The sequence below is a fragment of the Pecten maximus genome, chromosome 16 (genome assembly GCF_902652985.1).
Source record: "Pecten maximus chromosome 16, xPecMax1.1, whole genome shotgun sequence".
Lineage (NCBI taxonomy): Eukaryota > Metazoa > Mollusca > Bivalvia > Pectinida > Pectinidae > Pecten > Pecten maximus.
The window spans coordinates 34,750,920-34,774,688 of NC_047030.1; the positions used below are offsets into that span (position 1 = coordinate 34,750,920).

Here is a 23,769-nt window from a genome sequence, read left to right on the forward strand (position 1 = left end):
CGACCCCTTCCAGAAGGGTAAGTTAATATGCTTCATCAACGGTACCTCCCAACGGTACCACCAAACGGTACCACCAACGGTACCACCAAACGGTACCTCCAGACGGTACCACCCAACGGTACCACCCAACGGTACTTCCCAACGGTACCTCCAGACGGTACCACCCAACGGTACCATCCAACAGTACTACCCAACGGTACCACCCAACGGTACCACCCAAGGGTCCATCCAACGGTACCACCCAACGGTACCAACCAACGGTACCAACCAACGGTACCACCCAACAGTACCACCCAATGGTACCACCCGACGGTACCACCTAACGGTACCACCCAACAGTACCACCCAACAGTACCACCAAACGGTACCACCCAACGATACCACCCAACAGTACCACCAAACGGTACCATCCAACAGTACCACCCAACGGTACCATCCAACAGTACCACCCAACAGTACCACCCAACAGTACCACCAAACGGTACCACCCAACGATACCACCCAACAGTACCATCCAACAGTACCACCCAACGGTACCATCCAACAGTACCACCCAACAGTACTACCCAACGGTACCACCCAACGATACCACCCAACGGTCCATCCAACGGTACCACCCAACGGTACCAACCAACAGTACCACCCAACAGTACCACCAAACGGTACCACCCAACGATACCATCCAACAGTACCATCCAACAGTACCACCCAACGGTACCACCCAACGGTACCACCCAACAGTACCACCCAACGGTCCATCCAACGGTACCACCCAACAGTACCACCCAGCAGTACTACCCAACGGTAACACCCAGCAGTACCACCCAACGGTAACACCCAGCAGTACCACCCAACAGTACCACCCAGCAGTACCACCCAACGGTACCACCCAACAGTACCACCCAACGTACCACCCAACGGTACCACCCAACGGTAACACCCAACAGTACCAACCAACGGTACCACCCAACGGTACCTCCCAACGGTACCACCCACCGGTACCACCCAACGAAAAATAATTTTAAAAAAAATGAAAAATACAAAAGCGCCGCCATACAAAATCAGTGGCGTAGGAAGCGGGGGGGGGGGGGGGGGGGCAATTGCCCCCCCCCCCCCCCCTTTTTTCAGTGGGGGGCAAACATAACTTTTTGCCCCCCCCCCCCATCCAAAATCTAAAAAAGGGGAAAAAACACGAATTTATATATTCATTTCGATAAATATCTGTATATTTTCGAACCGATAATGTTTTCTTGAAGGCAACGATAAAAACTTTATCTTGTACATCCGGAACATTCCGACTTTTATACTAGTATATCAATCCTCAGACCTGTGTGTCGGTCGTCTGCAATAGCCTGGTAAGTCAATATTTATATCTTAATACGAAATTTGGCTTCACTTCATCACATAGATTCAATAAGTTGATGATAATTTGTGAAGTTAATTGAGTTCATAATGAGAACAAGACAGAAACACAACATGAATAAGAATGCGCGGTTTTGACGTGAATAGAGTGATACTAATTACCGACAGGTACGAGGAAATACAAAAAAAATTCGGATCGCGCCTACGGCGCTCGCTTTATCACTACATTACTACCCCCCCCCCCCCCCCCCCCCCTTTCGATTGCAGATCCACAGGGGTGCTTCGCCACCCTGGGACCCGCTGGGCGGCCCCCAGACCTCTCGCAAAAAGGGGGGAAAAATCGGCTCGCGCCTACGGCGCTCGCATGATCACTTATTACTGGACCCCCTTTCGAAAACTCCTGGATCCGCGCCTGATCCCGAATTATTGGAAATGTGCTATATTAATTTTCCGCGGAGGGCTTGGACCCCCTTGGACCCCCTTGAACCCCCTATCAGGGCGCTGCCCTGGACCCGCTGGGCGGCCCCTCAGACCCCTCGTAAAAAAAAAAAAAAAAAAAATCGGCTAGCGCCTACGGCGCTCGCATTATTACTAAATTACTGGACCCCCCGCCCTTTCGAAAATCCTGGCCGGGCGTGGTGATTCATGTTTTGCCATAAATAATATATCCTGATTTGCGTAAATAACTTATTTTGTACTACATAAATTATCAAAATTATCATGGGATGTTGAAATGATAATTATTGGCTAATTTTGCGGAGATGGCATACGATTTGTTTAGTGCGTAAAATTTAAGGTTAAAAAAAACAAAAAACCAAGCAATCAGCTAAATGGATTTAGATCTCTCAAAATACCAGATTGCCTTTTTTCAATTTTCAAATGTGATTTTTATTTTTTATTTTTATTTTTTTTTAATTATCTTGAAATCAATTCGATACTATGTACCATACCCATTAAGTTCTATTTGCATAACTTGGTAGCTAAGCACGGAATATTTTAGCATTGAATCAAAATATACACGTGTAGATATATATACAATGTATATATATATATATATAACATTAAAAATATATAATGTCCTTGTGATGGATATACATAGTAATAATAATATAAAAACACAAACCAGAAATTCACACTAGCGCTTTCACATGCTTTGTGGTACATGTATATATCGAATTGATTATATATCAATTATGACAAGGCGTCATGTGCAATCATGTCGCCGGATCAGTTATTGTCCTCTGGGGTCTACTCAGTCGAGCCAGTTCGTTAATGTAAAAATTGAGCGTAATACTGCACGCTTGGGACACAAAATAAACTGGAGTGTCAATTATCTCCGATATAAATAATTTACCGAGTGAAATATCTAAAACCCATGTAGGCCTGGAACAAAGCAATGAATTGCCTGTATTTCAATACATTTAATTGATTAATGTAAACTTACCTTTTAGGGATTATCCACCGAGATACTGTGAAAAAAGCCAGTTAAGTGTAGCATTCAATTCTTGTTTATCTTCCTGGATCAGGTTGATTAAAAACATTGTTTAAATTAAAATCGATTTGTTTCAGCCCATTGCCATTTGCAAAAACAAACTAGAGTCATCACACATGTATTTCCACTAAAGTGTCGTATCGTTCCACTACCTCACTGCGAATGACACCCAGCAGGACACCCCACCCGGCCACACCATTCTCACAACATGGTTTATTTTGTTTATTTTGTTTAACGTCCTATTAACAATTTAAGGACGCGCCAGGTTTTGGAGGTGGAGGAAAGCCGGAGTACCCGGAGAAAAACCACCGGCCTACAGTCAGTACCTGGCCACGTAGGTTTCGAACTCGCAACCACCCAGAGGTGGAGGGCTAGTGATAAAGTGTCGGGACACCTTAACCACTCGGCCACCTTGGCCCCTCTGATAACATACTGAAAAAGGGCAAACCAGTCGCCCCACTCCCAAAATGCTGAGCGCTAAGTTGCCAGGGGGCAGGACCCAAATCATTCCTCAAAGGGGCGAACGCTCAACCAAAGGCCAAAAGCGATCGAGACATCAGGAAGAAGAAAGCTGTAAAAAAGAGGAGAAAAGATAAGATCCCAAATTAAGTCGTCCCTTACGATCATGTTATAGGGGGCAGCGAATGGAAGGCAGCGTTTTGGTTGGTCACTACTTAACGTGATATTATCAGTTGTGATCATATACTGTAAGTCAAGGCTTTTTGGATAAACAATATAGTAAAATCAATTTTGTCACCGGAGACAAAATAACTAGATTGAAACTGAAATTTTTTTAAAAAAAAAAACAAAAAAAAAACATTGTCGTTCTCTACGGCGGACCAGAGGTGACATGAAAAATATATATATTTTTATGAAATGCCTTTTTTTTTTTATTTTTTTTATTTTTTTTTGTAGGCTGAACAATATTTTGTTTCCTTTAAAAGTTCTCTTATTAGGCTGGGTTTTTTTTTATCCTGAAGTTGAAAATGACAGGATATTCGATATTCTGTTAGCGATATATTTGAACAGTGGCAAGATTTTCTAACAGACTAATGCTAAGCGTATAGGTACAAACTGTATTATTTTCTTGACTGACTTTTTGTTTCCACACAACGTGAATTAAGATTTTTCAGATGTATGATGTCTTTAAATAGCGATAACATTATTGCCGATGATTTAAATGACTTAAAATTAAGGACAACATAGACTCCTCAAGATCAGCCACAACCTCGATCTTTACTTACAACGTCACTAACAAGACAGCTTAAACGTGGTGATTTCAATTTCCAAATGTTAATTTTCCATTTCTGGATAGTAACACCTTTGCTCCTCCTACTTGATACCCAATGACTTGTTACTAATAGTAATCCATTATATAACATATATTGACAGCTAAAGACGGTTACCCTACCAGAACGTCTGCCTTAATTTCCTTGTTCTACTATCAACTGTGTCCGTGTTAATCTTTTTCAACTTTGTAAATGTAAACTGCGCACATGTGTATCCTGAGCATGTGTCACATGACAGCATATTCGTAGAACATTTGCTCCTTTTTTATCCTGCAATTGCTCAGTCGGTTAGTGCGACGGCCACATAACCTCAGAGCCCCGTTCGATTTGCACTCTTCTCATTCTAGAATATATCTTCCGGTCACTCGATTTGAAGCTCTTCTGCTTCTGGAAGATCTTCTACCTCTTCCGTCTCGAAGCTGGAAGATTTATCTTCCAAGATGGCGGCGACCATGTTTTAAGTGTGCGAGTGATGAGTTTCACTAGAGAAGGATTTATAACACATACATGCACATGTTTGTGTCATCGTGTTTGAGAAAACTTAAAAACTTGCTTATTTTTTGTTTTATTCTCCCGGTTTACTCGATTTACATATAACGGAATACGATCTTCTTAGAAGGCTTCTCTTCTTAGAAGTGTGCAAATCGAACGGGGCTCCGGTGACGATCCCAATCGGAATACCTCGCCTCCGTTTGCGAGATTCGAAGAAAATGACGAGGGGTTCCGACTGGTGACGATCCGAGATGTGCGATTCGACGCTCCCTACCCGTAGGCTTACTCGATTTGCACTCTTCTCTTCTATAATATTTCTTATGTCACTCGATTTGTAGCTCTTCTGCTTCTGGAAGATCTTCTACTTCTTCCGTCTCAAAGCCGGAAGAATTATATTCCAAGATGGCGGCGACCATTTATGGCACATACATGCAGATGTTTGTCTCATAGTGTTTGAAAAAACTTAAAAAGTTTTTTTATTTTGGGTTATATTCTCCTGAGCCCCGTTCGATTTGCACTCTTCTAAGAAGAGAAGCCTTCTAAGAAGATCGTATTCCGTTATATGTAAATCGTGTAAACCGGGAGAATAAAACAAAAAATAAGCAAGTTTTTAAGTTTTCTCAAACACGATGACACAAACATGTGCATGTATGTGTTATAAATCCTTCTCTAGTGAAACTCATCACTCGCACACTTAAAACATGGTCGCCGCCATCTTGGAAGATAAATCTTCCAGCTTTGAGACGGAAGAGTAGAAGATCTTCCAGAAGCAGAAGAGCTTCAAATCGAGTGACCGGAAGATATCTTCTAGAATCAGAAGAGTGCAAATCGAACGGGGCTCTGGTTTACTCGATTTACATATAACGAATGCGATCTTCTGACAAAGCTTCTCTTCCGAGAAGAGTGCAAATCGAGTTGGGCTCGTGCTGGTTTGTATTTCTCGGGAAACTGAGAAACGGGCCGGTCTGTGCTATTGTGGTTGCGTCTTTAGGCAAGACACTTAACCCTAATTACTCTGGATGGCATGCTACGAGCCTCCCACATGTTGTCCAGTGAGGTAGTCACAAACTACTACAATATGACATCGCCTCAAAATGACCCTGGTTGTTCACGGGGAGATAAACCTAGCAAACAAACAAACAAGCCTTGTTAATTCAAGGTCGACATGGTAAACTGAAGCCGTTTTCCGTGGTCGGGTTATTCCGGAATCAATAGGTATTGTCTATCGGGTCATTCATGGGTCACCAGAGATTTGTCATCATAAATAAATAATTTTTGTCAGTTTAATTGTGTGGATACCCGGTGAAACACCCAGTTCCATTTCCACATAGCAATTTATCTTGTCATTGCAGAAGGCTGAAAACCAAGATATTTATAAGGCGGATTTTACGAGCCCTAGAATCACGTTATGTAATCTCGTGTAGATCGTGATATTGATCAAATGTGTTTGCAATGGATAAATTCTGATCGATAAGATAAAACCCAATATATAGAGGTTAGATTTTCCAGGAGAGGTTACTGAATGTCAGCGGCTGTGACGGATACTAGCTGTCGTGTTCCATGGTGACATCTCTTAATAATACTGTGAAATATTCGAGAGAGGATTCAAATGAGTTTATTTTGGCCATGAATTCTCTGGTGCTGTTCGTGTTGTTTAAGGCCGTATTGAATATCTTGCCACAGATTTCCAGTGAAGGTAAAATCAAATTAATTTCATAATTCATATCTACATGTCACTTTTTTCAGCTTTCAGTATCTATTTATTTCAAATATCACAGAAAAGGTATCTAAAATAGTATGTTTTATACGAACCATCGCATAAATAATAAGATTATATTTGTCGTTTCTGAGCATATAGGTAGAAAAAATTGACAGGTATGTGACCAGTTTCAAAATTTATAGTCTTTACTTGTAAAAAGTCAAATAACGGTATTTTTATGCTTTCGTTCCTTTAGATAATAAATAGTTGCTAGTTGTTTTTAAGTGCATCAAAATAAGGCAACCGGTTATATGTACATAGTATTTGGTTATGGTATAACTACTCTTTAAATTTCCTGGGGCTGCAGTGGTTAAGGTGTCCCGACACTTTAACACTAGCCCTCCACCTATGAGTTGCGAGTTCGAAACCTACGTGGGGCAGTTGCCAGGTACTGACCGTAGGCCGGTGGTTTTTCTCCGGGTACTCCGGCTTTCCTCCACCGCCGAAACCTGGCACGTCCTTAAAAGACCCTGGCTGTTAATAGGACGATAAACAAAGTAAACCAAACCAAACCAAACTTTAACTTTCCAGTTTGTACTTCCAAAACATGCAACATAATATTCGAACTTAAATGTGCACCGTCATTGTTAGTACAGTGTAATGTAAAACTCGAAAGCAAGCCGAAACTTCAAAAATAGGCCTATCCTAAAAAGAACATTAGCATATATGACAATAAGCCTATCATAAAAATAAGCCAATCCTTAAAGTAAACAATGACCTTGAAATAAGCAATATCCTTAAAAAAAATAAGCAATATCTTGAAAATAAGCAATATCCTAAAATAAGCAAATCATAACAATAAGCCTTTCTTAAAAATAAACCAATGCTTAAAGTAAACAATGACCTTAAAATAAGCAATATCCTTAAAAAAATAAGCAATATCTTGAAAATAAGCAATAACCTAAAATAAGCAATAACCTAAAATAAGCAATAACCTAAAATAAGCAATATCCTAAAATAAGCAATATCTTGAAAATAAGCAATATCCTAAAATAAGCAACTCATAACAATAAGCCTTTCTTAAAAATAAACCAATCCTGAATATAAGCATATCGATAAGCAATATCCTAAAAATAAGCAATATCTTAAAATGAGCATTTCATGAAATAAACTTCATAAGAATAAGCCTATCCTCTCCCTAGTGCCCGCAACCCTGTCATAGTAACTAAATTAGTTAAAATTAAAGTTTATCTATCTGCTTTATTTGGAAACCAACTTTGGTTACATTCCAAAAACAAACTTATAATTTTGGGACGAGCACAAAATTCTATAATTAAATATATCCAAGGATTTGAAAAAAGAACCAGAACAGAAATGTGTGTACCATTGTTTGGCTGGACAAGCATTGAATAACATATTGATATCAAGAAATTATTATTTCTAGGACGAATTTATGGTATCAAGAAATTATTATTTCTAGGACGAATTTATGGTATGGATAGTAGTATGTTAGTGCATAGAATATTTCTTACTGGATTTTTTTATGTCTAATTTGAATATTGGAAAGCAACAGGGATGTATACCCGAAATTATACTAAATGTATCTTGAGAATATATTCCTTGTGTGACACTTTTGTTGATTAAGTAAAAATGAAGAAAAAAAACTTGTTTATCAATGTATTTATAGGACAGAAGAAAATACATGCTTGGAACGTATCTCAAAAGATGAAGATTTTTTTTCAGATTTAAATCAATTCATGATAATTAAGCTTGAATCAAATTTTCTATGGAGACTAGATGTGAAATTTCCCCAGTATTATAGATATATTCATTTTATTCTTAGAGTATGTGTAAGTTCTCGCTCGTTAAACAGCAACGAGTTTTGTCATTACTGTGGTATGTTATTTAAGGATTAAACTGTCATTTTTTGGTGTCCATGGTCGATATAGATGACAGAGCTTTGCAAACAAACGTCATATTGTGCAATAACACACTATGACACGTTTGTTTGCAATGCTCTGGAATCTATATCGACCATGGACACCAAACTGACAGTTTAATGCTAATATTTATATTATCGACATATTTATTTGTTATTTCTGAAAATTAAAATTGAGTTAGCATAAAATATGCCATTATTCAGCGATTTCGCCAATGGGTTCGACAAATTTTTCAAATCTCATTTGTCACGTGCAGATTGGCAAACAAAAAGGGGCATTGAAATAATAATAAAAGAACACAGTCTGTTCGATTCTTTTTATTATTTGTGTAACAATATTGTATAAAAATTTCTTTCTGATACTTTTTAATTAATTTGTTTTCTTCATAGAGCCATATGATTGTTTACGTTAGTTACAAGTAGTTCCGGTGGGTGAATATATTCATGCGCGGCATGGATTGATGTCACGTTTTGGGTGTCAATTATGGTCACATAGACTGCAAATCTTTTTATTTAGTTTATATCGTGGCTTTGCCACCAAAATGTACGTTAGTATTTCATTCCGAATTCTCTTATCTATTATCATCCTTTTGAACCAATAAATACTGGTTAAACAAAAATAAGCTGCGTCTTATTTTCGAGTTCTGAGGGTAATTCATATTCTGTGAGGAAAATGTGACTTATGTGGCGTCCTTTTTTGTGCAGGCACCCTACCAAAGAATACACAGTTCATAATTCATGAAGCAAATTCGACATGGAATGACGCAAAGAAGCATTGTTCAGATAACTATGGCCATCTCCTGAGGATAGATACCAATGAGAAATGGCGTCTCCTTAGGAAGCTGGACAATTCACCTCCTTGGAACAGTTCACTGTAAGTAAAATAAAGAAAATACTGTAAGCTATGGTCGTGCGTCCCTGATCTTTATGCCAGATCTCAGACAAGCTGTAATTATCTACTTATAAAATATCTGAAGTTTGTTTACCAAAGAAACACGTGTTTTGTTAATACATATATGTATATTATGATGTCAACAAAATAAGTAAACGTTCGTTTTGTATAAACTTTCGTGATTGCTATGGAACGACAAATCTAAATACAATGAGCCATTTTTGCATGTATTGAAATACCAACGAAATAATTTAAAGCCCCCAGCCCCCCTTTTGTTGATATTACTTCAGCTGAAAACAGTTATCAAAATGTTAACACGTCCCTGAATTTCTTATTTCCGAATTCTTAACAAAGCATTGAACAAGTTCATGAATATCTATTAAAATCTGTTAAATAGTCCCCGGATTTCTAATCAAATATGTTAATTAGTTCCCAGATTTCTTATCAAATCTGTTAATTAGTCCCCAGATTTCTTATCAAATCTGTTAATTAGTCCCCAGATTTCTAATTGAAATTGTTAATTTCCTTCTGCACTGTTCTTCATTATGATAATAAAAGGTTGGTTTAGCTGATGTCAATTTCCCTTGCAGATATTCCTACATCGGATGTTCATTGTTGAAATAGATTCGTGTCTGTGATGTAATACTCAACATTGATAATGATGCAAATCAATTTACACATACAATGTATTATTGATTACTGATTGTGACAATATCAATGCTTATTGTTGCCATGCATCAAGTAAATATCACTTGGTAATTGCACATTATTGTAGTTTCTCAATTATTCATGAAATTATATGGACAGGAGATGATTTTTTTTAAATTAATTGATCTGAATATAAATTACATAGAATCAAAGTACAGTTGAATAAACATGTACATGTATATTACATTTTGTAAAAATCAATAACGGAATGAAATACAGCATTATTTTGACAAAATTCTTGAAATCAGTTCATCGTTTACATGCAAGGATCGGCTATCTAACATTTGTAAAAAAAAAAAAAACCAAACAAACAAACAAACAAAAAAAAAAAAAAAAAAATGAGGATATCTAACAGTGACATGTGCAAATATAATTCCCGAAAGGGACTAATTTTGGTATTTTTCACAAGTGCGCAAATGTTAGCCACACGATTGAAATATATTTGGTAATACTAAACATTTCATTTCGCCGAATTAATACAATGGGTATTTGGCAACAGGAAACTGCCTATATAAGCCCCCCCCCCCCCCCCCCCCCCCCCTCCCCTCCCCTCCCCTCCCTGATACTGAAGATACTGTTACTGTTAGATATTCTGTTTATTAAATTTTATAGTAAAATATACCGGGTCAGCTTTTCATTTTCCCATTGTCGTTTGTAAGCAGTGTTTTGATTGGTCAAAAAAGGAAAAAAAACACAAATGAGAAATCAACTCATAAATTGGTGATATGTCTGTCAGTATGATAATGAGAACGGTGCCAAGACGACATAAAATACCACATTACTAGTCTTCGTGTATTATACATTACCATCAATTACCAATTTACATATTTTTTTGATAATAAACAACAACTTCATCTGTTACTCTAAATCAATAGACAATGTTGATATTCTATTGGTGGTAGTTTTACGTGCGTGTCTGTAGGTAGAATGCTTGTATAGTTGCATCGCCTTTCACATTGGATAATATTGATTAAATAATATATTTTGAAATGAATAAAAACAAATATTGATTGAACGCTTTGTTTTTCTCCTTAAAGCATGTATCTACTCTCCAATATTTGACACCGGCTGTTTTAAATATTCAATAGCTGTTTGTGTGACACAGTTGTAAATATTCAGTAGATATCTGTGATACTGTTTGAAATCAGAACCATGAGTCCTGAGTACTCCCCTGTCACACATAAACAGGAAAAGTCATATAAAATATACAGTATGTGAATTATATCAACTTGGATGGTTCAATAGCCTCTAAATTAAACTACATTCTACCTAAAAACAACAAAACCAAAAGCATTGTATATATGGAAAATGAAATGTACATTGCTATTTGATGTACGCGTGTATTAATCAATAAATCATTGTCGTGTTTATATTATTTTGCCATAAACATTACCTTTTTTTGATTGAAATATTTTTTTTAATTACGTCGAAACATGTTTGTTTTTGTTGTCCATTGATTTCATACGTAAATATTTTATGATCAAACACAACGAGTGTGATCGAGGCTATGATTGGTTTCAATATTTCTTTGGAGCTGTGTATGTAAAATCACGTTTGAAGTAAACATCTATCATTAAAAGATGATATCCTCAAAATAAGATATGTTAAAAAAATACTGATAACATACAATTCTGTTCACGGTTTCGCGAGGGATGTAAGTATTGGAAGTACAAGGCCTCGTTTTCAATTTACGCTTCAGTAGGAATGCCAAAGCTGGAATCATTTCTTTAAACGAAACCAGAATTTGTAGAATCTGTATCATTTTACTTAAACAAAAATGCCAAGCAATCCAGATGTGTTTCGGCAAGACGAGAAACACACCAAAAACTTAGGGTTAGATAAGTTTCACCTACATTGCAGGGCAATATTTTTTATCATTATTATATATTCTAAAACAATCCGTCTTTTTCGGCATAGCCGTATAATATTCTTTTGGCACCGGATATGACGCGATAGGTGGCGTTACTGGTCAAGATGAAGTATGTGATTGGTCAAAGTAGCGGTAAATGCAAAATGCAGATATACAGTTAAAAACGAAACAAAGTTAAGATTGAATGCAAGCTGAATAAGTGGATGTATCTTTTCAAATGACACATTAATAAAATCATATTCCTGATTCAAATGCTGTCTTATTATCACCAAAAATGATTCAAACTGATATAAATTTGTTATCCGTGCTGAAAAGAATAGTTCGTTAATTCCTTCTACCAGCAGTTTTTCATTATAACCACCAGCATGACTCAAACTATGCCGTTTATCTTTTTTAAAGATATTTCTTATTTTAAGCTTCATTGTCTGTATCTTTCACCACATACATGCTTTAAAATGATGTCCGTTTTACAGCCATGGATGGCGAATTTTGGATCGGCCTCCACAACCGGGAAATTACGAACTGTTCCGAAGTTCACCATTTCTGGGAGGATGGGTGTCAGCCTCTAGGATGGAGTAAGTGGGGAGAAGGTTCCCCGAACAACTGTGAGAATGACCGGTGTGTCGTCATGAAGGACACACGATGGCACACAGCTAACTGTAGTGACGAGTACAGCTTCATCTGTGAGAAGGGTGAGATACTTTAAATGATTGACCTACCGTACCCTTACATTTTTATATTTTGATTAATCAATAAACAATTCTTGGGTGATGCCCTATTTGCATCACAAATCAACACTGATATCATTATTGATTTTTTTTCTTTTGTATATACTTGGTAACATCCACACCACATGTATATTTTGACTATTTTCTACAATGTTATTCTATATTGATTTGAGGGATTTAAAGGGGGAAGTTTGAAAGGGACCTATCGTAGATTTTAATGGAGAAGTTACAAATATGTTTTAATCTATCGACAATCCGCTAAGACCCAAAATTCACGAATTACCCTCCTTAGCCATGAGACCCTTAATTGTGATCCAGAATTCTGAACACAATAAACCCCTTAGATTAACAGGTATCAGACATGTTATCTGTTTGTGTAAGATCAATGTGACAAAGTTGATGTAAAGTCGATGGACATAAATTACTAAATAACATAAACTCTGAAGAGTATATGTGTAACATAGCATTATATGTCTAAACCAAAACTAAAAAAAAGCTTTTGTTCGACCAATTTAACATTGACCATAGTTCAACGGATGACTTGTAAAACATCCCGCTTATCAAGGTTACAGTTCAATCATTCTTCCTATTATCAAATTATCTTAGCACCAGGATGAGCTGAAGACGTTAACCATTCCGGAACGCATGGTCTTGCTTTCCTTGTATTATATTTTTCAATGCAAATCTGAATTTTGTTCATATTTTCTATTCATTTTCTCGATTTTGAGTCAGTATTACGATTTCGTCGGCATATCGATATCCACTGCCAATCGGAAAACCACTCGGGCTTTTCCGTCATGTCTTCGGGAAACCAGTTTTTCCAAAGATATGACGGAAAGGCCCGAGTGGTGTTCCGGACGATGATGTGTTTATATAGTCATACACCATATATTTGTGTTTGTCTCTGATAGAAATTGACTGCCAATACAGCGATAACAACTATAACATCACCTTAGAGGATGTGTCTGTTACCGAACTGGTTTATAAAGAAATGACATCAATATCTGTATGCGAGGAGTTGTGCAAAGGGATGGCGAAAGGTGATACCCAGGGATGCACAACATTTCCTGATAATGACACGTGCGTTTTGATCTTCATTGACTCCGGAGACAGAGACTACCCCTTGTCAGAATCCTACACTGGTACAGCATATTCTTTTAAATCCTGCGAACAGGGTAAGTATTCCAAATAGTTTTTTTAGATTCACCTATAAAATGCCATAAACAGAATATCTAACAGTGTCATCAGTAATATCAAATATATTTCACTCGCGAGGTTAATATTTTGATATTTTTCACGCGTGAAATAAATTTGGTATTACTAGAAAGAGGGCTGAAGTTAGCAGTGGATTCGTTATTCGTTATTGGGGATTCGAATAACGAATCCACTGAAGCAGCGGATTGGGGATTCAGTTTTTTTTTATGTTTAAATGATATTTCTTTTTATTGACATTTTGACGTTTGGATTCAAATAACGAATCCGCTACAGCAGTGGATTGGGGATTCAATAAAAAAAATTCTTATAATATATGATTTGGGATTCGAATAACGAATTTGTTATTGATTTGTTATTTGAATCCAAACGTCAAAGTGTCAATAAAAAGAAATATCATTTAAACATAAAAAACTGAATCCCCAATCCGCCGCCACCAGCGGATTCGTTATTCTAATCCCCAATAACGAATAACGAATCCGCTGCTAACTTCAGCCCGCTTTACTAAAAAGACACTGCTATATATCATCTATGTATATATATGTACAAATTTCTTACAATAACCAATTATTTGCTGTAGATGCTTTCAGTTTCTTCTATTGAGTTACTTTGTGGTAAGATGTAGCATGGAATAATTCTGAGTCAGAAAATGACTAAACCTGAAAAATAGCTTAGCAGTTATGTTCACGAGTGTCTATAGCACATAGTAAATTTGTTTGACCGGATTTGACTTGATGTAGGTATAAACACTTGTTTTGTTTTGACCTTGAAATGCAAATGGCGGCTGTGAATAATATTACATCAATATTGCATTAAGAGTGGCATTTAAATCAATAAAAATGCTCCTATATCAAACTTTTAAGACATCTGTTCGTAGTGAGAAGGATCTTTTTAAGTCAAACTGTTGAACTGGTGAGTTTGTGGCCTCTTTCTGAAATAGTCATATTTTACCCCAAAATCAACGGTTTAACATTTCTTTTTCTAAAAGCAGTCTTTTTGCCATGTCTAGAGTTCTTTATAGCGTCTAATGAGAGCATTTTTGATGTTTGAAATACCTCCTTATATGCAATATCTGTGTGATATTATTCACGACAGCCATTTGCATTTCAAAGTCAAAATATAGACAGTTTTTGTACATTTTATAAAGTAAAATCTTATCAAACTAATGCTCATATGTTGTGCTTTAAACACTTGTGAGCAAAACGTCGTGACTATTTTGTGCAATATATGCTTAACAAATGAGCTTTTTATGTCCCCCTGAAACATTCATTTTTCGTATGTTTTGGTAAAATTTACAAACAGCTAAACAATAAGTTCCGCCGTTTGCCATGATACATACTAAAAGTTCATCAAGTTATTTGTGTTAAATTGCACCATAATAGAAATTTATAGGCTTGTAAAATATTTTGTCTTCCTCTTTTTAACATTGATAGTCTAGTGTGAATAATAAGATGATTGACAAGCTGTCAAAATATATTGTCATATGTAAATCTTCACAAAGCTTACCAAAACAACTGTCCGAATATACTGTTATACGTAACACTTCACAAAGCTTACCAAATCAACTGTCAAAATATACTGTTATATACAGCACTTTGCAGAACTCAAAAAGTCAACTTTCAAAATATGTATTACACATAAATCTTCGCAGGGCTTACCAAATCAAATGTCGAAATATACTGTTATATATGAAAGTTCGCATAGCTTACTAAATCAACTGTGGAAATATAATGCTTGATATAAAAGTTTGCAGAGCTTACCAATCGAGTATAAAATGCAGCATAAACCGATGGTAATTATAACAACGACCCCTTTAAGACCAAGAGTCAAGATACATTTGGATTGATATCCAGTCAAACGGAGAAGCCACAAACGTGACGATATTTGACTATAGATATTTTAATGACTTCGAATTTAATAATGGTAAATATTATGTCACTAGTTTGTGTTAATGATTATTTCAGTTATTTCATATTATGGGTTTTGTCTCGATGTGAAATAACGGTTTATAATTGATTTTTCTTTGTTTTCATGGTAAATACTCAAATGTTATTGGTCGAAAAATTCTTTTCATTCTTCTATGAAAGAAATTCCGAGAATGGCGCGAAAAATGTGACGTTGAAATACGACAATTGACGTTGCGTATTGATTTGAGAAAAAGAATCCCATTTAAAACCAGTAAAATTGTACATAAAACATATTTTAAATAAGAAAATAATTTTCAAAAATTATTTATAAGCGTTGATGTCTATTATTTTTTAGTTTTACCGATGAAACTAAAAAAAATGACATCAATGCTTAAATTCAGTTGAGATTTGACTTCATGCATAATAAATCGCTTTGCGTTTTCGCAGCTGCCTTTGGTCCAGCACCCAACAATAGTAATTACGAAGAAAATGAGCTTCCAGATACAACATGTCCACGTTTGATAAATAGTAGGTATTTACAACCTTTGTACAGTATAGCAGTCATTTATATCTCGAGTAAACAATTTCTCTTACTTTCAATTGGCGAAACTTCTCTGAATCAACCTAAATATTTAAATAAGATATCATATTACAAATGTTATCAAACTTTGACCATGTGACCCACACTGTCGAGGTTTGTCAGAAAACAGTTTTTGAATATATTTTCTATCACGTGATAGGGGTAATAAACCAATGAAAATCCATGTAACAAACAAAGTGAGATTATTTAATGTTATTGTACAGGTGATTTCTTCGACCATGTGGCACACTGTCGAAGTTCGTCAGAAAACAGTTTTCGAATATCTGGTCTGTCACGTGATAGGTGTAATAAACCAATGAAAATCCGTGTAACAAACAAAGTGAGATTATTTAATGTTATTGTACAGGTGATTTCTACTATGAATATCTAGACGCCTACCGCGTGGCGCTCCTACCCTCTCTGTACAAGACCCTGGACATCGTGCTAGAAGAAGAAAGGGTGTAAGACAGTTTGTATGGTGGTAAGAGCGTGTTCTAAGAATTATGTTTGTAATAACACCTTGGACATCGTGTGGGATTTAGAAATACATGTATGTAAGGACATTTATTTGACACTAAACATCCCTGGACATCATGGGAGATGTTTAAAACGTGGAGGGACGTTTGGTTGACAGTGAGATTGTGTTTGTGTTTTAAGAATGATGTTTGTATATAACATTCTGGAATAACATTCTGGACATCGTGGACTATGATAAAACGTGTAAGGATGTTTTATTATTATTATTATCATTTTTTTTTTTTTAGCAGTAAAATTGAGTTCTAAGAATTATGTTTGTATATAACATTCTGGACATCGTGGAAGATCACGTGTAAGGACGTTTCGTTGTTGTTTTTGTTTTGTTTTGTTTTGTTTTTTTTTTGTTTTTTTGTTGTTTTTTTTTGTTGGTTTTTTGGTTTTTTGTTGTTTTTTTGTGGTTTTTTTTGCAGTAAAATTGTGTTCTAAGAAATGTTTGTATATAACATTCTGGACATCGTGGAAGACGATAAAACGTGTAAGTGACGTTTTTATACGGTAAGATTGTGTTCTAAACAATTATATTTGTAAATAACACCTTGAACATAATGGGAGATGTAAAAATGTGTGAGGACGTTTGTTTGAGTTGTCCTAATATAGAAATTGTTCAGAATTTTGTCTTCAGCTTTGTCTTATTATGGCTGGCGTTAGACAAAAGGTATTATATTAACAGATATTGATAAGTATTTCTTGCTTGTAATTTCTACATGCTTAGAATAAAATTCACGAAACCAATATCTTATATGGAGTTCAACAAACAAAACCGAAACATTTATGTTGTGCAAGGTATATCCATGCGGAAAATGTGATATTGCTTTGACTTTGACTTTTTTGACTTTAAACATATTTATTGTCCAAAATAGGCACAAGTTATGACAACTTATGAATCATCTCCTATCAACAAAACATTTTACACAAATTGATGACATAGACATTTACAAATTCAAAGTTTAAATAAGTCAATTTAACATAATTATGCAAGGAGTGATATAAAGATAGACACAATTTGCATGTTTTAAATCTCTTGCTGGATTTGATGAAAGCCTGCACATGTTCGAACACATACTTATTTACATCAATATTGTTTTATTTAATTCATATAACCAAAAGAAGTACTTAATGGTTCGTCGCTGAAAGGAAAATTTATATCATGAATATAACAGGATATCAACATTGATTTTAAGGTGAAAGGAGTTCCGATTGGTCGGTTTAAAATATTGAAATTGCAAAATTGAATTTAAAAAAAAAAGAACTGGTGCAAAATGATTTTTAATATCTTTTTTTTTTTTTTTTTTTGTTTAATTAATTAGACTGAAATACTCCCAGCATTTTAATAACATTATCTATATATTGTAGGCGGATCTGAACGACAAACAGTGCTGGGCAGTCAACATGTTCAGTACACTGTCCAACTTCTGCCGTCTTTACTACCTGAACAGAGAGCCTTCTTACCTGTTTTATGAGCGCTATGTAAGCAGTAAACCAGGGCCATTGTTTCTACGTAGGCGACTTGTTAGTAAGTGATGACGTCACAACATGTTTATAGGAGTTATACTACAGGGAACTATTGTGTTTTGCTGGGGTTGGTAGGGGGCGCAATGCTGGCATGTTTGGGTGGGTAAGAGGGCGTGATGCTGACATGTTTGGGTGGGTAGGGGGCGCGATGCTGACATGCAGCGGTGTGTAGATGACGCGATGCTGACATGTTTGGGTGTGTAGGGGGCGCGAAGCTGACATGTTTGGGTGTGTAGGGGGCGCCATGCTGACATGTTTGGGTCGGTAGGGGGCGCGAAGCTGACATGTTTGGGTGTGTAGGGGGCGCGATGCTGACACGTTTGGATGGGTAGGGGGCGCGATGCTGACATGTTTGGGTGGGTAGGGGGCGCGATGCTGGCATGTTTGGATGGGTAGGGGGCGCGATGCTGACATGTTTGGATTGGAAGGGGGCGTGATGCTGACACGTTTGGGTGGGTAGGGGGCGCGATGCTGACATGCAGCGGTGTGTAGATGACGCGATGCTGACATGTTTGGGTCGGTAGGGGGCGCGATGCTGACATGTTTGGGTGTGTAGGGGGCGCGATGCTGACATGTTAGGGTGGCTAGGGGGCGCGATGCTGACATGTTTGGGTGTGTAGGGGGCGCGATGCTGACATGTTTGGGTGTGTAGGGGGGCGCGATGCTGACATGTTGGGGTGTGTAGGGGGCGCGATGCTGACACGTTTGGGTGTGTAGGGGGCGCGATGCTGACATGTTGGGGTGGGTAGGGGGCGCGATGCTGACATGTTTGGGTGTGTAGGGGGCGCGATGCTGACATGTTTGGGTGTGTAGGGGGCGCGATGCTGACATGTTTGGGTGTGTAGGGGGCGCGATGCTGACATGTTGGGGTGGGTAGGGGGCGCGATACTGACATGTTAGGGTGGGTAGGGGGCGCGATGCTGACATGTTTGGGTGTGTAGGGGGCGCGTGCTGACATGGTTTGGGTGTGTAGGGGGTGCGCGATACTGGACATGTTAGGGTGGTAAGGGGCGCGATGCTGACATGTTTGGGTGGGTAGGGGGCGCGATGCTGACATGTTGGGGTGGGTAGGGGGCGCGATGCTGACATGTTTGGGTGTGTAGGGGGCGCGATGCTGACATGTTAGGGTGGCTAGGGGGCGCGATGCTGACATGTTTGGGTCGGTAGGGGGCGCGATGCTGACATGTTTGGGTCGGTAGGGGGCGCGATGCTGACACGTTTGGGTGGGTAGGGGGCGCGATGCTGACATGTTGGGGTGGGTAGGGGCGCGATGCTGACACGTTTGGGTGGGTAGGGGGCGTGATGCTGACATGTTTGGGTGGGTAGGAAGCGTGATGTGTAACACTGCTTAAATCTTGGTCAGAAGCAGACTTTGGGGAAAGGGAACAAATGTTGCACACATGGTGACTTTGTCAACCCTGCGGCAGGAGAGGCGGGACCCAATATGGGAAATGGGATTTTGACCAAATCTGATCAGAAGTTTGCTTTGGAGAAGAGGAACAATTTTTGCTTAATATTGGTGACTCTGTCCACACTGACCTAAGAATCGGCGTCCCAATAGAGGAATTAAAACAAAGTCTTTGAAATCCTTCTTCCTCTGTAGAGTAGCCATAATCACTGCAATATCAAAGTGAGCGATAAAGGCCCTCAGTGCCTCTTAAATGTTGTTGACATCTCACGCCATACTAACCTATAATGTTGGTATTGTATATTTCAGAGAACGAGATTCATGACGACGGAATTGTTGATACCATAGAGGAACTGGAGGTGGACCACAAAAACACGACCTTGTACAAGATGAAGTTCATAAGCGTATTCGAGGACAACGTCTCTAAGATAGGTATGGGAGCAGTAGGAAGCATATTCATCGCCACGGCCATTATCACCGTAATCGTGTCAGACTGTCGAACAATCTGCAAGCACGTGCGAACAATTGGCGCGAGGAACATCCGCAAAAGGACGATATGCAAGGGTAAAAAGAAGAGTAAGAAGTTATCAAATAAGGTTTCGCAAGCCCCATCTACTGAAACAGGTGACTCCCATGCTAAGGTCATTTTCGTTAGAGCCACGCCGTTAAAGGGCGCGTCCAATACGGATACAAACGGTACAGCTAATCCAAGCGAGATGAGGGCAAGTTCTTCCAAAGAAAGGGATACTGTTTGATCAATCTTACTAAATAATGGAAGTCAATAGCATGGCTAAGAATCACTTTGAAGGAAGGAAGGAAGGAAGGAAGGAAGGAAGGAAGGAAGGAAGGAAGGAAGGAAGGAAGGAAGGAAGGAAGGAAGGAAGGATGGATGGATGGATGGATGGATGGATGGCAAGTATCAAAGCTGTGAATCCATGATGCCTGAAACTGAAAATGAAATAACATTTGTGTCGCTAACGTATTTTCTTGATTTCAAAGCTTTACCATATTGCTTAATTTAATTGATTATGGACGAGTGTAGCAAACTTACTAATTAATAATTTACTAAAAAATGAATTATGGGCTCTTCCACATGCCCATCCAGATTTTGACATTTCAGAACTGTAGACACTTAGCATCTAGCATGGCGGTGAATCATTGTGTAATTTCTGACATAAGGTTATCAAAGTGTTAACCCTGAAATGATTACTGATTAAAGGTGGGTCGTCGTATATATTGTGGTGTGAAAGAAAAAAATCCGAATAGGCTGGAACCCCGTCTTAATCTTTTTCGTGTATATTTTTATAATGTTGTGTCGATATTAATCACTTTTATATATACTAACTACATTTTGTAATATTGAACTTCATTGCGTAAAAATAATGTTTAATTTTCAATGTGTATATGTTAATCCTACATGTGGTATTCATAATCACAAATCATCATCATAAATCATAACCATAAATCATAAATCATAATTATAATGATAATCATAAACCATAGTAATAATTATTAGCATGAATTATATCTTAAATCATAATCATAAATCATTATCATCAATAATAAATTATGCAACTATAATCACCAATCATAATTATCAATCATAATCATAAATCATTATCATAAGCCATAATCATAAATAATTACCATAAATAATCACAATAATTAAAAACAATAATCATAAATCATAATCAGCAATCATAATCATAAATCATCATCATAAACCATAATCATAAATCATAAATCAAAATCGTAAATCATAATCATCATAGAAAATCATTAATCATTAATCATAATCATAAATCTAAATCATAATCATAGAAAAATCATAATCACAAATCATAGAAAATCATAATCATAAATCAAAAATCAGAATCATAAATCTTAATCATGAATCATAATCATATATCATAATCATATTCATAATCATAAATACGGTGTGCGCATAATTGGCCTACTAAGGATGCACACGTGTAATGAAATATCTCCTGACTTTGTATGCTGACAGTGTAGAATATATACCTGTACAATATAGCATCTCAGTTTGTAGGAGTTAATGACGACACGTTATAATTTATAACTAAGTGAAGAAGGTAGTTTCATGTAGTTACTTCATTATATTGTGGTCAGTTCTATGACCATTCGGACATTTCCATTTTAATGTTGATATGAATTCAATTTGTAACATTTTACTGACTTCGTATACGTTTGAAATCTGTTCACACAAAACAAAACAAATACATGGGTAACAACGTCACAATGTATTTTGACGTGTGTTCTGGTTTCTTATTGGTGAGCGGAAAAGTTGATCACCAGTCATTATTGGAATTCTACGCCGCACACGAAATCACTCTAGTATTTCGAGAAGGGGAACGTTCGGAACACAGCAGTGAGACGTCTTATCAACAATCGGAACCCCTCGTCATTTTCTACGAAACTACGTTCGCAGACGGAGGCGAGGTGTTCCGATTGGTCTTATCAATTACCGCTAGTACTAGCTAGAGAAGTTACGAAACATATATTAAAGTGTTAATTAGTAAAGAGAAAACGAATAGGTAATGAAGGAATCGAATAAGTAATGAGAGAATCGAATAAGTAATTGGGGAATTGAACAAGTAATAATGTATGGATAAGGAATGGAATGATGGAATGGGCATTGGGAATGCTTATTAATTAGTTTTGAACCATTTAAAGTGTTAATTAGTAAAGAGAAAACGAATAGGCAATGAAGGAATCGAATAAGTAATGAGAGAATCGAATAAGTAATTGGGGAATTGAACAAGTAATAATGTATGGATAAGGAATGGAATGGTGGAATGGGCATTGGGAATGCTTATTAATTAGTTTTGAGCCATTCAAAGTGTTAATTAGTAAAGAGAAAACGGATAGGTAATGAAGGAATCGAATAAGTAATGAGAGAATCGAATAAGTAATGGGGGAATTGAACAAGTAATAATGTATGGATAAGGAATGGAATGGTGGAATGGGCATTGGGAATGCTTATTAATTAGTTTTGAGCCATTTAAAGTGTTAATTAGTAAAGAGAAAGCGAATAGGTAATGAAGGAATCGAATAAGTAATGAGAGAATCGAATAAGTAATGGAATAAGGAATAAGTAATGAATGTGTAATGTTTGAATCGAATAAGTAATGGAATAAGGAATAAGTAATCACCTTCACGGAGGTTATATCTTCAATCTTAAAAAGTGATCTCATTTATACAACTTTTTACTGTTAATATTTCATTAAATCGTTTGGCTCTTGATCAGAATGTTGTGTTGTTTTTAACACTTGTTTCCTAACGTTGACGAACAAAACAATCTAAATGTACTGGTCACTCTCTTTACTTTCGTTTGTTAATTTCTCGTTGTGTTATGTGGTTGCTATGACAACACGAGGGACTGATATATGACAGGAATCATTCTAACGGTTACAGTACCAAAAATGTCAAAATCATCCAGTCGACCAATGCTTGCTTGGTATTGATTGAACTAAGGCCATTTACGATAAATAATAAAAACGTGTAACATGTACACATATCAGACGTGTGTACCAGTTAATGTGTCTTTTGCTTATGGGGATTTATTTATTTATTTATTTATTTATTTATTCATTTGTTAATTCATTTATTTATGTATTTATTTTTACCATGTCAACAAGTAGTCAAACATAAATCTACTGCGATTGAGCTAAACCCGGCCTATAACTACAGTTCAAAAAGTCATTTAAAATCATATTGCTGTACACAAATCAGATCAGTTAGAGAATTTTTTTATTTAGAATTATTTCCCCTGTAAACAAGGGAAAATATAGGTTTAAGTTATGATATATAGATTAATGCATCTCCGTCATAAAGTGCGTACTGTACTTAAATTAGGTCACGGTGACCTTCAACTCAAGGTCAGGTCACTGTGACCTTGACCTTCTGGTCAGATAAATGCATAATTTGTCCGGGCAGGTCTAAGGTCAGATAAAACGAGTAATGTATAAGATAACAGTTTAACGGTAAAACAAGAAATATCTTTAAAAAAAGATAAACGGCATAGTTTAATGCTGGTGGTTATAATGTAAAACTGCTGGTGAAATAAATTGACGAGTTTATTTCAATAATAGCTCACCACCATATAGATAATAGCGTATCGC

At 36.9% G+C, this 23,769-nt stretch overlaps 2 protein-coding genes across 3 annotated transcripts; both read left to right on the plus strand.

Moving 5' to 3' along the window:
- Positions 1 to 27: 27 nt before the first annotated feature.
- Positions 28 to 834, plus strand: LOC117344793 (DNA-directed RNA polymerase II subunit RPB1-like). The gene has a single exon (XM_033907619.1). It carries the CDS (start codon positions 28 to 30, stop codon positions 832 to 834), a length of 807 nt encoding a protein of 268 aa, XP_033763510.1.
- Positions 835 to 12,217: 11,383 nt separating this feature from the next.
- On the plus strand, positions 12,218 to 20,455 carry LOC117314619. 2 transcript variants are annotated; one of them, XR_004529548.1, is made up of 6 exons: positions 12,218 to 12,435; positions 13,383 to 13,646; positions 16,038 to 16,118; positions 16,538 to 16,651; positions 18,061 to 18,220; positions 19,937 to 20,455. XR_004529548.1 is itself a non-coding variant. In XM_033868689.1 (4 exons), exons 1-4 carry the CDS (start codon positions 12,219 to 12,221, stop codon positions 16,633 to 16,635), a joined length of 660 nt encoding a protein of 219 aa, XP_033724580.1. In that variant the 5' UTR covers position 12,218; the 3' UTR covers positions 16,636 to 16,699. The 2 variants fall into 2 exon arrangements, 1 of the variants encoding a protein (XP_033724580.1); XM_033868689.1 differs by lacking the exons at positions 18,061 to 18,220; positions 19,937 to 20,455 and having other exon boundaries at positions 16,538 to 16,699.
- Positions 20,456 to 23,769: the final 3,314 nt, after the last annotated feature.

Excerpts from the sequence above, each read along its gene's own strand:
- LOC117344793 (XM_033907619.1), top strand. The coding sequence starts at position 28 with ATGCTTCATCAACGGTACCTCCCAACGGTACCACCAAACGGTACCACC.
- LOC117314619 (XM_033868689.1), top strand. The coding sequence starts at position 12,219 with ATGGATGGCGAATTTTGGATCGGCCTCCACAACCGGGAAATTACGAAC. Across the intron at positions 12,436-13,382 it reads CAGCTTCATCTGTGAGAAGG|AAATTGACTGCCAATACAGC; the intron begins GTGAGATACTTT and ends TGTCTCTGATAG. Across the intron at positions 16,119-16,537 it reads ATGTCCACGTTTGATAAATA|GTGATTTCTACTATGAATAT; the intron begins GTAGGTATTTAC and ends GTTATTGTACAG.